We start from the raw sequence: 13766 nt of genomic DNA on the forward strand, positions 1-13766 counted from the left end.
CTCGCGCCCGCCCGCCATGAGGCCGTCCTCCCACACCGTAAAGAAACCCACGCAACAACCCTGCGGGCGCATGCGCACGCCGCCCCCGCGGCCCCGGGCGGGGCACCGCTGGCCGCGGGTGCCGGGGCAGCCGCTGTCGGGGCAGGTGGGCGTGGCCAGGGGAGAAGGCGTTTGGGATGGGGGCGGGGTTGGCGGCCGTGGCGGGGTTAGGAAGGCGGGGGAAGCGGCCGGGCGGGCGCGGAGCCGGCGGCGTGGTGGGCTTGGAGGGGCGCTGCCGCCGGTGGCGGCACCCAAGGGGAACCGGCCATGGACGCCACTACGTTGGAGCTGGACGCGGTGAAGTTCGCGCAGCTGGCGGTGCAGCGGGACCAGAGCGGGCGCTACCAGGAAGCGGTCTTCTACTACAAGGTACGGGGCGGGGGGCGCGGCGGCAGCCGGTTCCCTCGGGGCGCCCGGTGTCCCCTGTGCCGGGAACCACCCTGAGGCCTTGGAGCTGCCGGTAGGTTTGCGCTCCTCCCCTCAGCCCACAGAGGGCCGGGAAGGGTGGCCCGCTGCGGCCCGGCCCGGCCCGGCCCTACCCTGCCGGCGGGGAGAGGTGCCCTGGGTCAGCGCTGCCTCAGCCGCCCCCTCCCCTCCGCGCGTACGCGCTGCGGGGCCTCGGGGAAGACGTGGCGGTTCCAGTGAGGGGAAAGCGGAAGGCCGGGCGTGCGCCTCGAAAGTTTGCCTGTTTCTGGCGGAGCGGCGTCCTCCAGGGCACGTTGCGACATGCGTTTTCCTTGCGTTTTATTTTTAGGTGGGAACAAGCACTGCCCGTGCGCCGCTGTCCACTGACGGGCTTAGGGGTAGCACTGCAGCTACGGTGCTTGGAAAGTGGATACGGAGGCTTCTCGCCGCTGCTGGAGGCACGACCCCTTCGGTGCTTCTCGGGAAGCGTTGTTGTAACCTAGCTAAAAACGTCTCTGCCAGTTTTATTCCTGGTGCCTTCCTACCCCCGCCAGGCCTGAAAAACTGCTCAGTTTTAAGTTGGAGATGTAAGCGCTGAGCTTTTTGGGGAGCTGCAGGTGGGCATGTTGCAGGTATTGAGTGTGCAGCTGGAGACAACGGTGATGAATAATCAGTCATCACACACGTAGAGAAGTACATGGCGAAATACAAGGTGCTCGACAGTGAGCTACCTTCAGATCGCAAGCTACAGGTGATGTGTTTTTTAACCACGTGTGAATATTCTTTCTATTAGGGATTCAATTTTACTATTTCAATACAGCTTCAGGTTGGTGTAACCAAGGGTGTGATGAGGTCGATTCAGTGTCTTGCTCAATATCTACAGATTTGCTACTGGTATTTAGTGGCTTCTGTGCAACCTTTATGCATTTTTTCACTTGTGTAAGTTGTCTCATTTTGTTGGATTTTGTTTTGCAGTTACGTTAAAGTTCCATATTGCCCTGGCTTTACTTCTCACCAGCGAGAAACCTATGTTTATCCTTGTTGCAGTAATCATTCCACATATTCCATTATCCTGCCGAAGTAATTCTCTTCCATTAACTTGCTAAGAGCTCTGTAGTTGGCCTTTTACTTCATGACTACTAGGTGTCTTTGAAATGTATAAAAAACGTAGCAATATTATTATGATGGCCTACGCATGTAAGTAGGAAAGGATAGGGAGAGTAGTATCTTTTTTTAACCTGGCTGTTAATGTAGGGTGAACTAAGTTTATATATGTAAAGTGTATATATATGCAAATGTTACAGTTACCCAAAATAATGCTGATAAGCTCTGTGCTTATCAGCAACTGTGTGTGTGCATGGTCGGATAGCTACGTGCAGTACTACTTTGTTACGTTGCTCAGTATATGTGGGAGAAATTATCAAATGCTCTTCAGAAGAAAACCGTCTTTTTGTGCAAATAATCGTTCTTGTACACTTTTGTACAGTGTATGGAAAATCTTTTTCATGTTCTGCATATAGGTGATATTTTTGCTAAGTGCAAAAGTGCATCCCTAGCAGTCTTGGTGCACCTCAAGCTGCTAGTGACAAAGAGTGTAACCTAGACAATGTTTTCTGGTTTGCAAAAGCTAGGCCACAGAGCAGCATGATTATGGGCACTGCTTCATGTGAGGAAAGCTGTCTTCGTTCAGCCCACACCCAGGGCTAGACAATGACAGTTGCTTTCTCACCCAACGTCCCGTCCCTGACCAAGGAAGGGAACTGGGAAAAGGAGGGAGACTTGTGGGTTAAAGTTCAACAGATTTAATAAAATAAAGAAACCAATATCAATGCTAATACAAAACACACAAAATTATACTTAGCTACAGAGCACTGGCAAGTTGCTTCAGGAATAGCAATCGTTGAGAATGCAAAAGAGGTAGAAGAGGAGAGCAAAAAGAACCCCACTCCTTACTAGCAAGCTTTACCTTTGATAGTGAACTTGACGTTAATGACATAGAATACACGTGTGGGTCAGCTGCCCTGGGTTTAACTGCTAATGGCCTGATCACCATGGCTGGCCACAACTGAAACAAAATCTAACAGAAACTTGATTCTATAAATTTTATCCCCAGAAAACCAGGACAAAAGCTTTGAATCAAAACTTTGCAGCTAAAATTTTTGGTATTCGGACAGGTGACTCTTGGCAGTCCAAGATTAGATACCGATTCTTGTGTCAGATCAGGTTTGAACACAAACACCTTCACGTATATTGTGATCAGGAGTGAGAGCAACACCAGCAAGTATTGTTAAAGCAGAATTCTTTATGTATGATTTAGCCTAGATAGATTAGGCTTTCCAAACTGTCAACGTTAGATCAAACAAGAGTAGTTACAAAATATCATCTAGTATTTTGGGGGTAGTTTATGCATTTTTTTGGATAGTGCAAATAAGCTCTGGCCTGTGGCCAACTTTCTTATCAACTGCTCTAAGCAGTTCAGAGCCCACTAGTGCAATTACTTGGAAAAGCTGGGTGCTGAACTGTGTTCTGCAAGAACTTGACTGTAAGGATGAAGCATGGGAAATGCTACAGTTTGTTGCCGATAGACAGCAAAAGGACCTGTCTGAATGGAGATCCTATGGCCTGCGAGTGCTGTTTGCTTCCTGCTGTCTTGTAACTTTGATAGATCCCTAGAGGACGGCTGTGTGTGACCCAGCTCAGGGTAAGTTGCTAATGGTGCTTTACAGAAATATTGGAAACGTATCTGGGCACCTGGTGACTTCAGCAAAACTGCTGAAGACTGTTGCTAAGTTTAACTGTTGACCAGCAGTTAGGAACTTGCAAACTGATGATCAGTAGTTAGCTTAGTGTGACTGCAGCACGCTACTCACGCCAAAGAACAGTAGTGGCATTGAAGAGATCATAAATACCAGCTCTGAATTGCACGTCCATCTTGTCACTGGAAACAGCTGGCGTGCTGGCTCTGCGGGCAGTTGGTGAACTGCTTCAGTCCTTTAGAGCCTTAATTAATAAAAGACTGTTTTCACTATGTTTACATCTTAAAACCAGGCAGAACAGTCGTGCTTGAAATCACAGAAGCAACATCAATTATGCATCGTTTTTGCAGCACTAGTTTGGAAATCCACATTTGTTCTTTGTGTCGTGTGTAGACAACTTACCCTTACGATACAGCACCTGTTTTGTCAGTGTGTGCTTGTGATGTGTCACAGACAAATATATACATCCTTTGAGCAGATATCAGTAGTGCAGTTTTTTTCCCCAAAAAAAAGAGTTGTATGCTAGATCTTAACGGTAGTTAATTGCTACATATAAATGGCACAGTACTACTGTTTACCTTTCTGTTGCTGTGGACCTTTTATGTGATGTAATGCGGTGATGGATGTTGACAGGGAATATGCGGTATTTGGTTCTGTGAGCTTGTCAGTGAAAATTTATCCTGATAAACAAGCACATGCTGTATCAGGATCAATTTTAAGCTTGGGCAAACTGGGCAGATGTGTATGGGAGCGAACTGCTCAGCTTGACAAAAATCATGGCCATAAAGCACATGAGAGACACTGTGGCTGTGGCTCTGTGCTCGCCCTGTGCACCGCAGCCTCCCTGAACACCATCTTTGTGGAGCAGCTCTCTAGTTATCGTTCTGCTTCCTACATACTCAGCCTGCTACATGACCGCCTCCTTCTCTCTTCTGCTGCTGCTGGAAAGATGAGCACTGCCACATAAGTGTGGGTTTTTTTCCATGCCAACAATGAGGACAAAATAAGGTTTTTATCCTCATTTTTGCGAGTGACAAATTTCAGTTCTCCATATGCTTCTGAGACTGTGTCAGCTCTGACTGTTTATTACAACCCTGCCAAACGTTGCATGTTTTTCATAAATTTAGTGAATGGATAGATGGCTTGTGCAACTGAAGGTGGTTTTTTGCAATAGATTCGTGCAGTATAGAAGAAGCCTTAATGTGGATAATGTAATGTGCTTCTGAGGGGGTGGCCTGTGCTCCCTCCTGGAAGTAGACTTTCATTAATATCCGGTGTTTTGTGTACACGTGAACAATTAAAAAACAAAGTTTGAGGAGCTAGGAAACTTTAAATTTGTAAACTTTCCAGATTTGATCGCTTTATGTGATTAATACTAAAAGAAAAGACTTTCTAAACCAAGATTCTGTGCATTTGATTTTGCAAAGCTTTTATATTGGTTTACTTTAATTATTATCAGATTAAATGCAAATAAGTAGCATGTAGCTTTTTTTTTCATAAACTTAAATCTGCAGCTTTAAAAATAAAAGGCAGTTTGTGGCTTGTGAGCTTTACTTAACTGATTTCAGTACATGCTTGAAAAATCGTACTTGAAGTCTCCTCGTTCCATGCATTACTCTACAGACAGACCTAAGGTCTGGCCTTATAGAACCTCAAAAGGTATTTTACAGTCCTATAGGTTGTCCCATGTGTGAGAAATTAAACGTGATCTCATTTATAACTTGAAACTTGTTCTTTCCAGCAGAACTTCTGTGCAGCCACTGAGTCTTTTTGCAGATGTAGGGGCTTGCTTTCATGCAACTCAAGGCTGCTGCAGGCCCTCTGTTTATGGAAAGTAATTTTCTAGGCAGCAAACATTAACTTTGTCTCAAATTCTTCTCCCTGCAGGAAGCTGCACAGGCCTTGATTTATGCTGGGATGGCAGGATCCAACTTGGAAAATATTCAAGAAAAAATAAATGAATACTTGGAGAGAGTTCAAGCTCTCCATTCAGCAGGTGGGTAAGGAGCTTTCTAATTAAACCTCTGCTTAAATTAATTGAGTGGAAAGCCTTTTGGTGCTGTGAAATATGTATCAATGATGTTTGCAACGTTTTTCATTATTCTAATTTTCTTGTCCTTTGTGAAGGACCACAAATGCAATGAGCACGTCAGTGTTTTGAATTCTGAAATACATCAGAAATGAAGCAGAGACTTTACTTCCTAAGGACTTGGACGTGGATATTCTTTCCTTTATAATATTCTTAGGAACCACATCTGCAGAGCAAACCTGAAAAAGTAATTAAATATAGGAATAAAAATTGGTCAGAAAGAAATCAAAAGTAACATCTAAGCCTCAGCTGCATGATGGATTTGAAGCAAGTGGGTTCTGGTGTTTATGTAGAATTGCTACCTTTGAGAGGGCAAAAGAGCTCTTTGCTCTCATAAGGGTTTCCTTGTTTGATCCAGTTTCAGTGTTTGTGCTTAGACCAAAATCTCAAGTTTTTGCACACCTGCAATTCTCAGTTAGAATCATTTGGCCAAAAAGGGACCTTGGGAGATCTGTAGACCAATTTCCTGCTCAAAGCGGGGTAGGCATTGAGTTTTGAACCAGGTTGCTCAGGTGTAGTCAGGTCCTGAAGATGCCTCTGGGCCCCTCTTCCAAGGTGCAATTGTCTTTCTAGTGATTTTTTTTTCTTTAATATATCTAGTTGGATTCTCCCCTGTTTCAGCTTGTAGCCACTGGCTCTCATTCCCTTTCTTTGCATTGCAGGGAAGAGCCTGAATGCATTTTCTTGATAACCTTGCAGTTACTGGCAGGTTGTTATTAAGTGTCCCCCTAAAGCCATCTCTCCTCCTGGCTGGACAAGCCCTACTCCCTCAGCTGCTTCTCAAAAGGCCAAGTCCTCTAGCTCTAATCATCATTAGGGACTCAAGATTGGATGCGGTATTCTGTATACAGTCTATTGAGTGCCAAGTAGAGGATGGTAATCACTTCCCCCATTGCCTGTCTGTGCTCCTGCTGACACAGCCCAGGGTGCTGTTAGCCTTCATCGCTGCCAGGGGCCTGCTGGCTTGGGCCTACCAAGCTGTCCCCCAGGACTCCAGGCCCTTCTCAGCAGAGCTGTACCCGGAAGGGTGTTAGTCTGTCCCAGACACAGGGCATAGCATTTGTCCTGGTTGAATTTCCTGTGGTTCCTGTCAGCCTGTTACTTCAGTTTGTCTGTGTGCCTTGGAATAGCAGCTGTGTCCTTGAGTGAATCGGTTTGGAAGGTGCACTCCAACTTTTCCTTCAGGTCTTTAATGAAGGTATTTAAGGAGGTAGACACCTAAGGAACTTGTATATTACCATAGGTGATGTGTTTTCACAAATGATGCAATATTTTACATACTTAAACGTCTTTGTCCTTAGTGTAAATATCCTGAGAGTGTATCTCTGCTTTGGGACCGGGGGGGCCGGGGAAGGACGATGGTACGGGACCAGGGGGGTGTTTTCTTGTCTTTGCAAAGATGTTTTTAGCAAAGTTTAGAAAGATTTTTATTTCCAGCCAAGAAATAGATGTTACCCTTCTGATTAGAACTGCTAGTCTTTCAGTACCATGTTAAGGATGTTTTTACATATCTGATGCTGTAAAAAGCTAAATACTTTCTTTTTCATTTAGTTCAGTCACAGAACACAGATCCTCTGAAGTCAAAACAACAGTTGGACTTGGAGCGTGCTCACTTCCTAGTTACACAGGCTTTTGACGAAGATGATAAAGGCAATACAGAAGAAGCTATAGAGTTGTACACAGAAGCGGTGGAACTCTGTTTGAAAACAGTATGTTAAGCTACAGGTTAACTTGGTGGAATTATGTGATGGTAAGAAATTCTTCCACTTACACAAGAGACTGACCCTTAAAGGCTGGCTTAAAAATGGAGTACCTGTATTACTAAAAACTATTTTTAAATCTCTTTTCCACTGTTTTTTTTCTTTTTTAGTGTTTCTTCCAGTCTTTATGTTGTGCTGCTATTCAACACTTGGGATTTATGTGTTTTTCTTGAACTGGATTATACTAAAAACTAGAAGTATTCTGGGACTTTTTTGATGTTAATTTTTGCACTGGAGCAAATGCAACACTAAAACAGAAATTAGAAGCAGTTAAAACTGAAGATGACTTGCTAATGTGTCAGCTGTATTACTTTCTGACTACATTAAAGGAAGTAATTTAAGGGAAATTTTGGTGTGTAACACTTTCTGAAAACATAACGATCTACTGATGCCAAAACTAGTAAAAATATTACTTGATTACTCAGTGCTCAACATTAAAGCTGTTATGAGTGAATTCAATTCATACTGAAATTAATGGTAGGGATGAATTGGCCTTTACTTAAATGATGGAGAATATAATTACAGGTACTGCTTTTTTCCCTGATGTCCAATAGCCTTAACTAACTCATTACAGGAAGAGCTCACCATCATAATGTAACTCCACCAAGTCTGTTTTTCTTTTTCCCTTCTTTTCCCTTTTTATAATGTAAATATGTGTGGGTTGTTGGGAGGGGAATGTTACTTTTGCTACATGCTGGAGTAGAATCTTCTTTTCTCTGAATTCTGTAAAATGGTTTTATGTAGGCTAAAAAACCCTGGTGATACAGTGTAACCAGATCAAGAGTTAGTAAAACTGCTCTAGTTTTTCCGCTTGAGCTGTTGGGAGCACAACGTCTTCAGTCTATTATAGAAAACCTACTGCGGCAGCATACTGTTTTTCCTCTGCTGTGTTCCTCCTTCTGTTGCATCAGTGCATGCAAATATCACTTACATATATAGAAGTTAGTCTGAAATTATCTCATATTAACACCTGCTTTTATCGGGTATTTCATTAGGTACAGATACTGCTCAAGTTACTTTTAATCTTGACTAGCATATTATTTTAAGATGACTGTAGGCTTTATCCCTCAGAGGGATCAAAAAGTACCTTCTTCCCAGGATGAAAGAAGGTTGAAGGAACTGTGCTATCCTGAAGCTTTTCTTCTGTCTTTCTTCTAAGTATATTCAGGTGGAGAGATGTGTTTTTTCCTTACCCTTGAAAGTACTCAAAGAGCAGCCATTCCTCCTTTTCTATGGCTGACCCCTAGATGGGTCTGCTGATGTTCCATCTCCACTGCTTACCTTCCTACATCTTTCAAAGTCTTTTCCAACCAGGAACTCCAGAGTGTAATTTATTTCCAAATGAAAATCATTGCTTTTAGAGAGTGTTTCTAGTTTTGTTTCTTGGGGTGAAAGTAGCTTGCCTTTTGTTTCCTCAGTTGACCTAGCTGACCTGGGAGAATCAGTCAAGGTACAAAGCTAGAACCTGAAGCCTGCTTGTGGGTGTCGCAGGAGAAGCCACACCTCATGTTGTGCCTCTTGCAGATTGCTTAGCTGCAGTAGCCGTGCTTCATCTGTAAGGAACACAAAAGCATGAACCGGTTGTATGAATGAACTGTCATGGCTGACCTCCCAGCTGGGAACAGAAATTAGCACTCTTGATAATCTGTTTTGGTGCCCTGTCATAGACTATTTTATGCCTTAGACGTGCAAGAACGAGATCTTTAACTTGCAAGCAGTCTTGTTTGTTTGTATTTTATGAAAGTAAACATTCAAATTTATTTTTTTCCTAAGTTACCATGATTATTTTTGATTCATTTGGGGAAAAGAATTGGAACACATCTAAGCTGGGTAGCATACCTAACATTTGCTTTTGTCATCTTTCTGCCTGTAGTGTTTTAATATGGTTAGCCCTTCTGGCAAACTTCTTTATGTATACACTGATGACCATGCTAAAGAATTTTAAATATCACTTTCATTCCATGAACATTCACTAGAACAGCAAAATGATATTTGCTTGCTTAGTATGCTTTTTATGCTTAGATTTAAAAAAAAACATATTTGCTCATTTCAAAAGAGAATTGGAAGAAAGAGCTAGTTACTGTTTACTGTAATCTGTAATTGTAAGTGTGGATTTTGACAAGCTGAGCCTATAAAACCTGTGGGTTTTTTGGATGTGTAGCTTTTTCTTTTATTTTGCACTTAAGGCTACTGAAACTTCAGAAGCAGGGCTCCAGTCAAAACTGAAACAGCTGGCTCGACAAGCACTGGATAGGTGAGTATTGCCTATGTTAGTAAACATACTTGCTATCAGGTCTAAGTACATTCTCTGACTTGGGTTCTCAATCTAGCGTGTCTGTTCTGTACTGCAGAGTAAGGATTCTGAGTAGCCCTAGCTCCTGTGGAGTTCTCCGTGGAGATAGCTGCCAGCTGCTGTACCGCTGAATATAGTAGCTGTTGTGCCAGCCCTCTGGGAATCTTCAGACATGTAGAATTAGGAAAGGAGTGTGTATCCGTTAGTACTGATGCACTGCTTCAGTCTTCAGAGATATAAATCAGAATACTATACTACAGTTTTTGGCTTCTATAAAAATGCTGAATTCAGGCCAGCACTAAGTCAGTGTGTCAGCGTCCCTTCGTAAGAAAGACAGCTTGGAAACTGAGAAATACTTATCTTGATGATAGCAATCTAAGTGTATGGGTAGATCTAATGGAATGGAGTCTGTATCTGAAACAAGTTACATGAGTGTAAGTTCAATGTAACTCTTTTTTAAATCAGCTGTATTATGGCAAATAATGGATTATGTTGGACTAAGTTTCAGTGTAATCCGGTTTTCAGCACTTCTCCATCTGTGTTCAAAAAAAAGCACATATTTTGCATATGTGTGACTATCCAGCAGCTTAATGCAACAACAGCAAAATATGGCTCTTGAATACACAGTCTTCAAGCAGTTGAAATGCTGGGTTGTGAGAATGGTAGTGGGTTTTTACTGCTGTTGTAGCTGCTAGACAAATCCTGAAGGTATGAGAGGATGCAAATCAGTTTTCTCTCTGTGTTTCAGTGATCTTGTTCTGAGGTTCCAGATAATGAACACTTACACAAATTCTCCTATTAGAATAATGTAAAGGCAACAAAAATCTAATGAGTTCTGCCAGAAGTAGCATATATATAAGTTGGAAATGCTATATTTTAATTGATTCTAGAACAGGAAAATAAAGAAGTACTGGCATCAGAAATTTGATTTTTCTTAGGAAGAGAGGTATGGGCATTTGTTCATTCTGTTTAACATGTGGGAACATGAACCAAGCAAATAAATAATTGAAGCATAACTATATTTTTACCATTGCTGTAAACAAAATGCATTTTTATTTGCTTTAGAGCAGAGGCACTGAAGGAATCTATGTCAAAGTCATCTCAGAAGGAGAAGTCAGCTGCAGCTAAACCAAATCAGCCAATCAGAACATTCTTTCCATTGGGACCTGATTTTTCTTTAAATGATAAACCACAGACAATCAGAGCAGTACAAGCTAGTGAACCTCAAGGTCAGAGATACACTGCAGAGGAGATTGAAGTACTCAGGTAAGTTGAAGACAAGTTTTTCCAAAATGTTATCATTTCTGGTCACATCCTTTGTGCATGTTACACAGTAGATTGAAACAGCTGAAGCATGAGGTGTATAAACAGAGGGTTGGAAAACCACCTCTTAGAAACCCCATTGCTGGTATTACCTACACATTAATAAGTTCTTGTGTTCTCTATGGTAATGTAATTAGTGGCTCTTATTCACAGAGCATACTTTCTAGTTTGTATTTAGAAGACAAATTCTTGTAACTGACTGCCGGGATTGTTTTTCATAGCCTTATTTTTGTATGTTATACATAACCTACCTGACCGAGGTCATGAAAGATCTGGCTCTCAGAAGCCAAGGTACAAAGATGTTTTTATAGATTATACAACTACTACTTCACTGGAAATTGAGGAAGCATAATATTTTGTAGGACTGTGACTTGTGTTATGTCAGGTTCCTTTTGCTTTGATTTTTATTATAGGTGGGATAAGCTACAAATAATCCATAAACCTTTAGCCTAAATTGTGAATTTGAAAACTGTCAAAGATATCTTAAAAAAGAAATGCATTGTCTTATAGGTGTTTCAACGTTTTTCCTCCTCCTCATGCAATAAAAAAGATTGACAGAGGTGATGCTCAACATTGTCCAGGATTTGATCATCAAATGTTTAGTCTGCTTGTTGACTTTAGGGGAATTAAATGGACTGAGGATGTAGTCATGAAGATAGAAATGTACATGTGTTGGAAAAGTTGCAGAGCATTAAGAATTGCCTTATTAAAATTTCACTTTTTTCCTCTTGTAGCGCCTGTGCAGTGAATGTTTCTGGTTTTGTGGATGGTTTGAGTGGTTTTTGGGTTTGTTTTTTTTTTGGAGGGGGGTGTGTGGATTATTTGTTGTCGTTGTTTCAGTCTTGCAAGAGAACTTCAAGTTGTTTCACATCTTTAATCATCATTTGATTTTAAAAATATTTCGCATGCCATTTTCAGTTAACTCATTGTTTGAAACTTAAATTACATTCACATTTAAATGATTCTCAGTTTTTAGAGAGTGTTATGTGCACTTTAGTCAAAAATGTCCTAATAAACAGGTGTGGTATTTTTGTTACTGTTGTTTCACAAAGTGTTCCAAAATACTGTCCCAATTAGGTGAAATCTAAGTGTTGCTAATTGTTAATTGCTGTCAACTTATCCTAAGACTCTCTTTAATGAGAGGCTTAAGTGACTTGAGAAATTCTATTCAGACAAGTGTAGTTTTAAATGTGACTTCTAGAACTATGAAGGGGTTTGTAGCTGATAATCACTTCTATCCTGGCACGGTCACTAGTCTGCAGGTATGGATTTGTAGGATTAGTGACTGAGCCATCAAGTACTGCACATTTCAAATCCGTATAAATACAGTGGTTGTTTCATTTTCAAGAAGTAGTCATTTTCAGAAGCGCTGTGTCTTGTTAGTTTTTAAAAACTAATTCTGTTGTTACCTTCTGGAACTTAGTCTTTGAAAGATGATAGATAGGTTTGTAACTGTATTTTTTTTTTCTTATGACTTTCAGGAAGACTTCAAAAATTAATGGCATTGAATATGTACCTTTCATGAGTGTTGATCTGAGGGAACGTTTTGCCTTCCCTATGCCATTTTCGTAAGTGTGGTTCAATTACTGAACTTTACTTTTGGTTTAATTTCCAAAGCTTTCCCATATTTGGTATTTCTATGTTTTTCAGAGTATAAAATTGGTTAAGTAGGCTTTTAAGCATAATTAAGGGAGAGATATTTAAATACTACCACTTCCTTCCTCTTGTCCGATCTTAAAACTTCAGTGTAAGCTGATCCTGCTCTGCAGTGCTTTTGCAAGCCTATAAGTGCAGTGTCTTAGCAGTGTCACTGCAGGCCTGCAGTGTCTTCAGGCCTATAAGGACAACACTATATTTGGCTTTTTGGAGTACTGGGTTTGGCTGGCAGCTTGGGTCCATTTCCTGATTCTGCTGCATGCTAACGAGCTTAGCTCCCTCTGCCTGTTACCTGTAAAATGAAGGTGATGGCCATTTCCTCTGTAAGGGACTATTCTGAGGAAGAGTGATATGTAACTGTTAGACCTTCATTCGTAAGCAATAATAATATGCTAAGATTTCATAGCCATAATAGACAAAAACACCTGGGGTTGCTTTGGTGTTTTTTTTTTTTCTTCAGTTTTCTGCTAAAGGCTTGTCAGTCAGATAAGCTCCAATGTTTTCAGAACTAAAGAAACTTTTTATTATTAGTTCATCATACTGAAATAAAGTGAAGAATTTGAGTTTCTGCTGGTGTGGGTGGCTTTTTGGAATTTCTTTCTCCTGTTCAGTCCTGTATGAAGGAAGCTCTTGGGTTTTATTTCATGTTTTAATATTTTTGCTTTTTTTGCCTAAAAATCACAAAGTTAGCAGTAGTGGTCTTTAAAATTGTTTTACAGCTCTGTATACAAAGCTGTGTAATTGTTCTGTGCGTATTTTGCACCATCTATCAGACGTATACAAGACTGGACATACCATGAAAAGCTTTTTTGAACTGCTATTGACTTATTTCTACTCTTTTTCTCTCTTAAATCTAGTGATAAATGTGGGAAGTTACCGTTATCCCCCAAACAGAAAGCAATGTTTGCCAAGTGGGTGCGACCAGATGACATAACAAATAACCCTACGATGATTTATACTGTATCAAGTTTCAGCATAAAGCAGGTAAATTGTTCCTAAAGTGAAATGTGTGCTGCTAGCAGTTTATTGCAGGGGATATAAGACCTTGTTCAAAAAGGAATCCCCAAATGTGAGAGTGATTTCCTTGGCTCTCATGAGACTAAATAAATAAATAGTATCACTTCAGATTCCATGCAGAATAACCGTGTGTGTTAGCAGTGGAAGTGAAAACGAGAATTTGAATTCCAGCTGAAAATCCTGTTTTCTAGAAATAGTGGTAAGGTTAGTACGAAAAATGGCAAGGTGTACTCTGCAGCAAATTGTTCACTTAATTTACTGCATGGAAAAAATACTGGGCAAGATTTTTAAATTTTTATTTGACAGGAAGCAGAGTGGCCCATTGAGAATAGTGGAAATGTCTTGTATAGTGTTAAGTTGCAGATGGCCCAGGCTATTCTGAAATCGGCAATAGATTATGCCATTGCATATGGTTTATACTACACAGC

The 13766-nt window shown here is 41.1% G+C and overlaps 1 protein-coding gene across 4 annotated transcripts in view; it reads left to right on the forward strand.

The window, feature by feature from the left end:
- The first annotated feature begins 218 nt into the window (after positions 1-218).
- CAPN7 (calpain 7) overlaps positions 219-13766 on the forward strand; it is a 36572-nt gene continuing 23024 nt past the window's right edge. For 2 of the 4 annotated variants that reach the window (XM_068404719.1, XM_068404722.1), the window contains exons 1-7: positions 219-408; positions 5088-5196; positions 6841-6998; positions 9236-9303; positions 10408-10608; positions 12147-12233; positions 13179-13305. In XM_068404719.1, coding sequence (XP_068260820.1) covers positions 307-408; positions 5088-5196; positions 6841-6998; positions 9236-9303; positions 10408-10608; positions 12147-12233; positions 13179-13305 — 852 coding nt within the window. In that variant the 5' untranslated portion in view covers positions 219-306. Of the gene's footprint in view, positions 409-3077; positions 3146-5087; positions 5197-6840; positions 7040-9235; positions 9304-10407; positions 10609-12146; positions 12234-13178; positions 13306-13766 lie in introns of those variants that run through there. The other 2 variants (XM_068404720.1, XM_068404721.1) reach the window with 2 other exon arrangements.

Source organism: Nyctibius grandis, chromosome 7 (genome assembly GCF_013368605.1).
Source record: "Nyctibius grandis isolate bNycGra1 chromosome 7, bNycGra1.pri, whole genome shotgun sequence".
NCBI classification, from domain to species: Eukaryota; Metazoa; Chordata; class Aves; order Nyctibiiformes; family Nyctibiidae; genus Nyctibius; species Nyctibius grandis.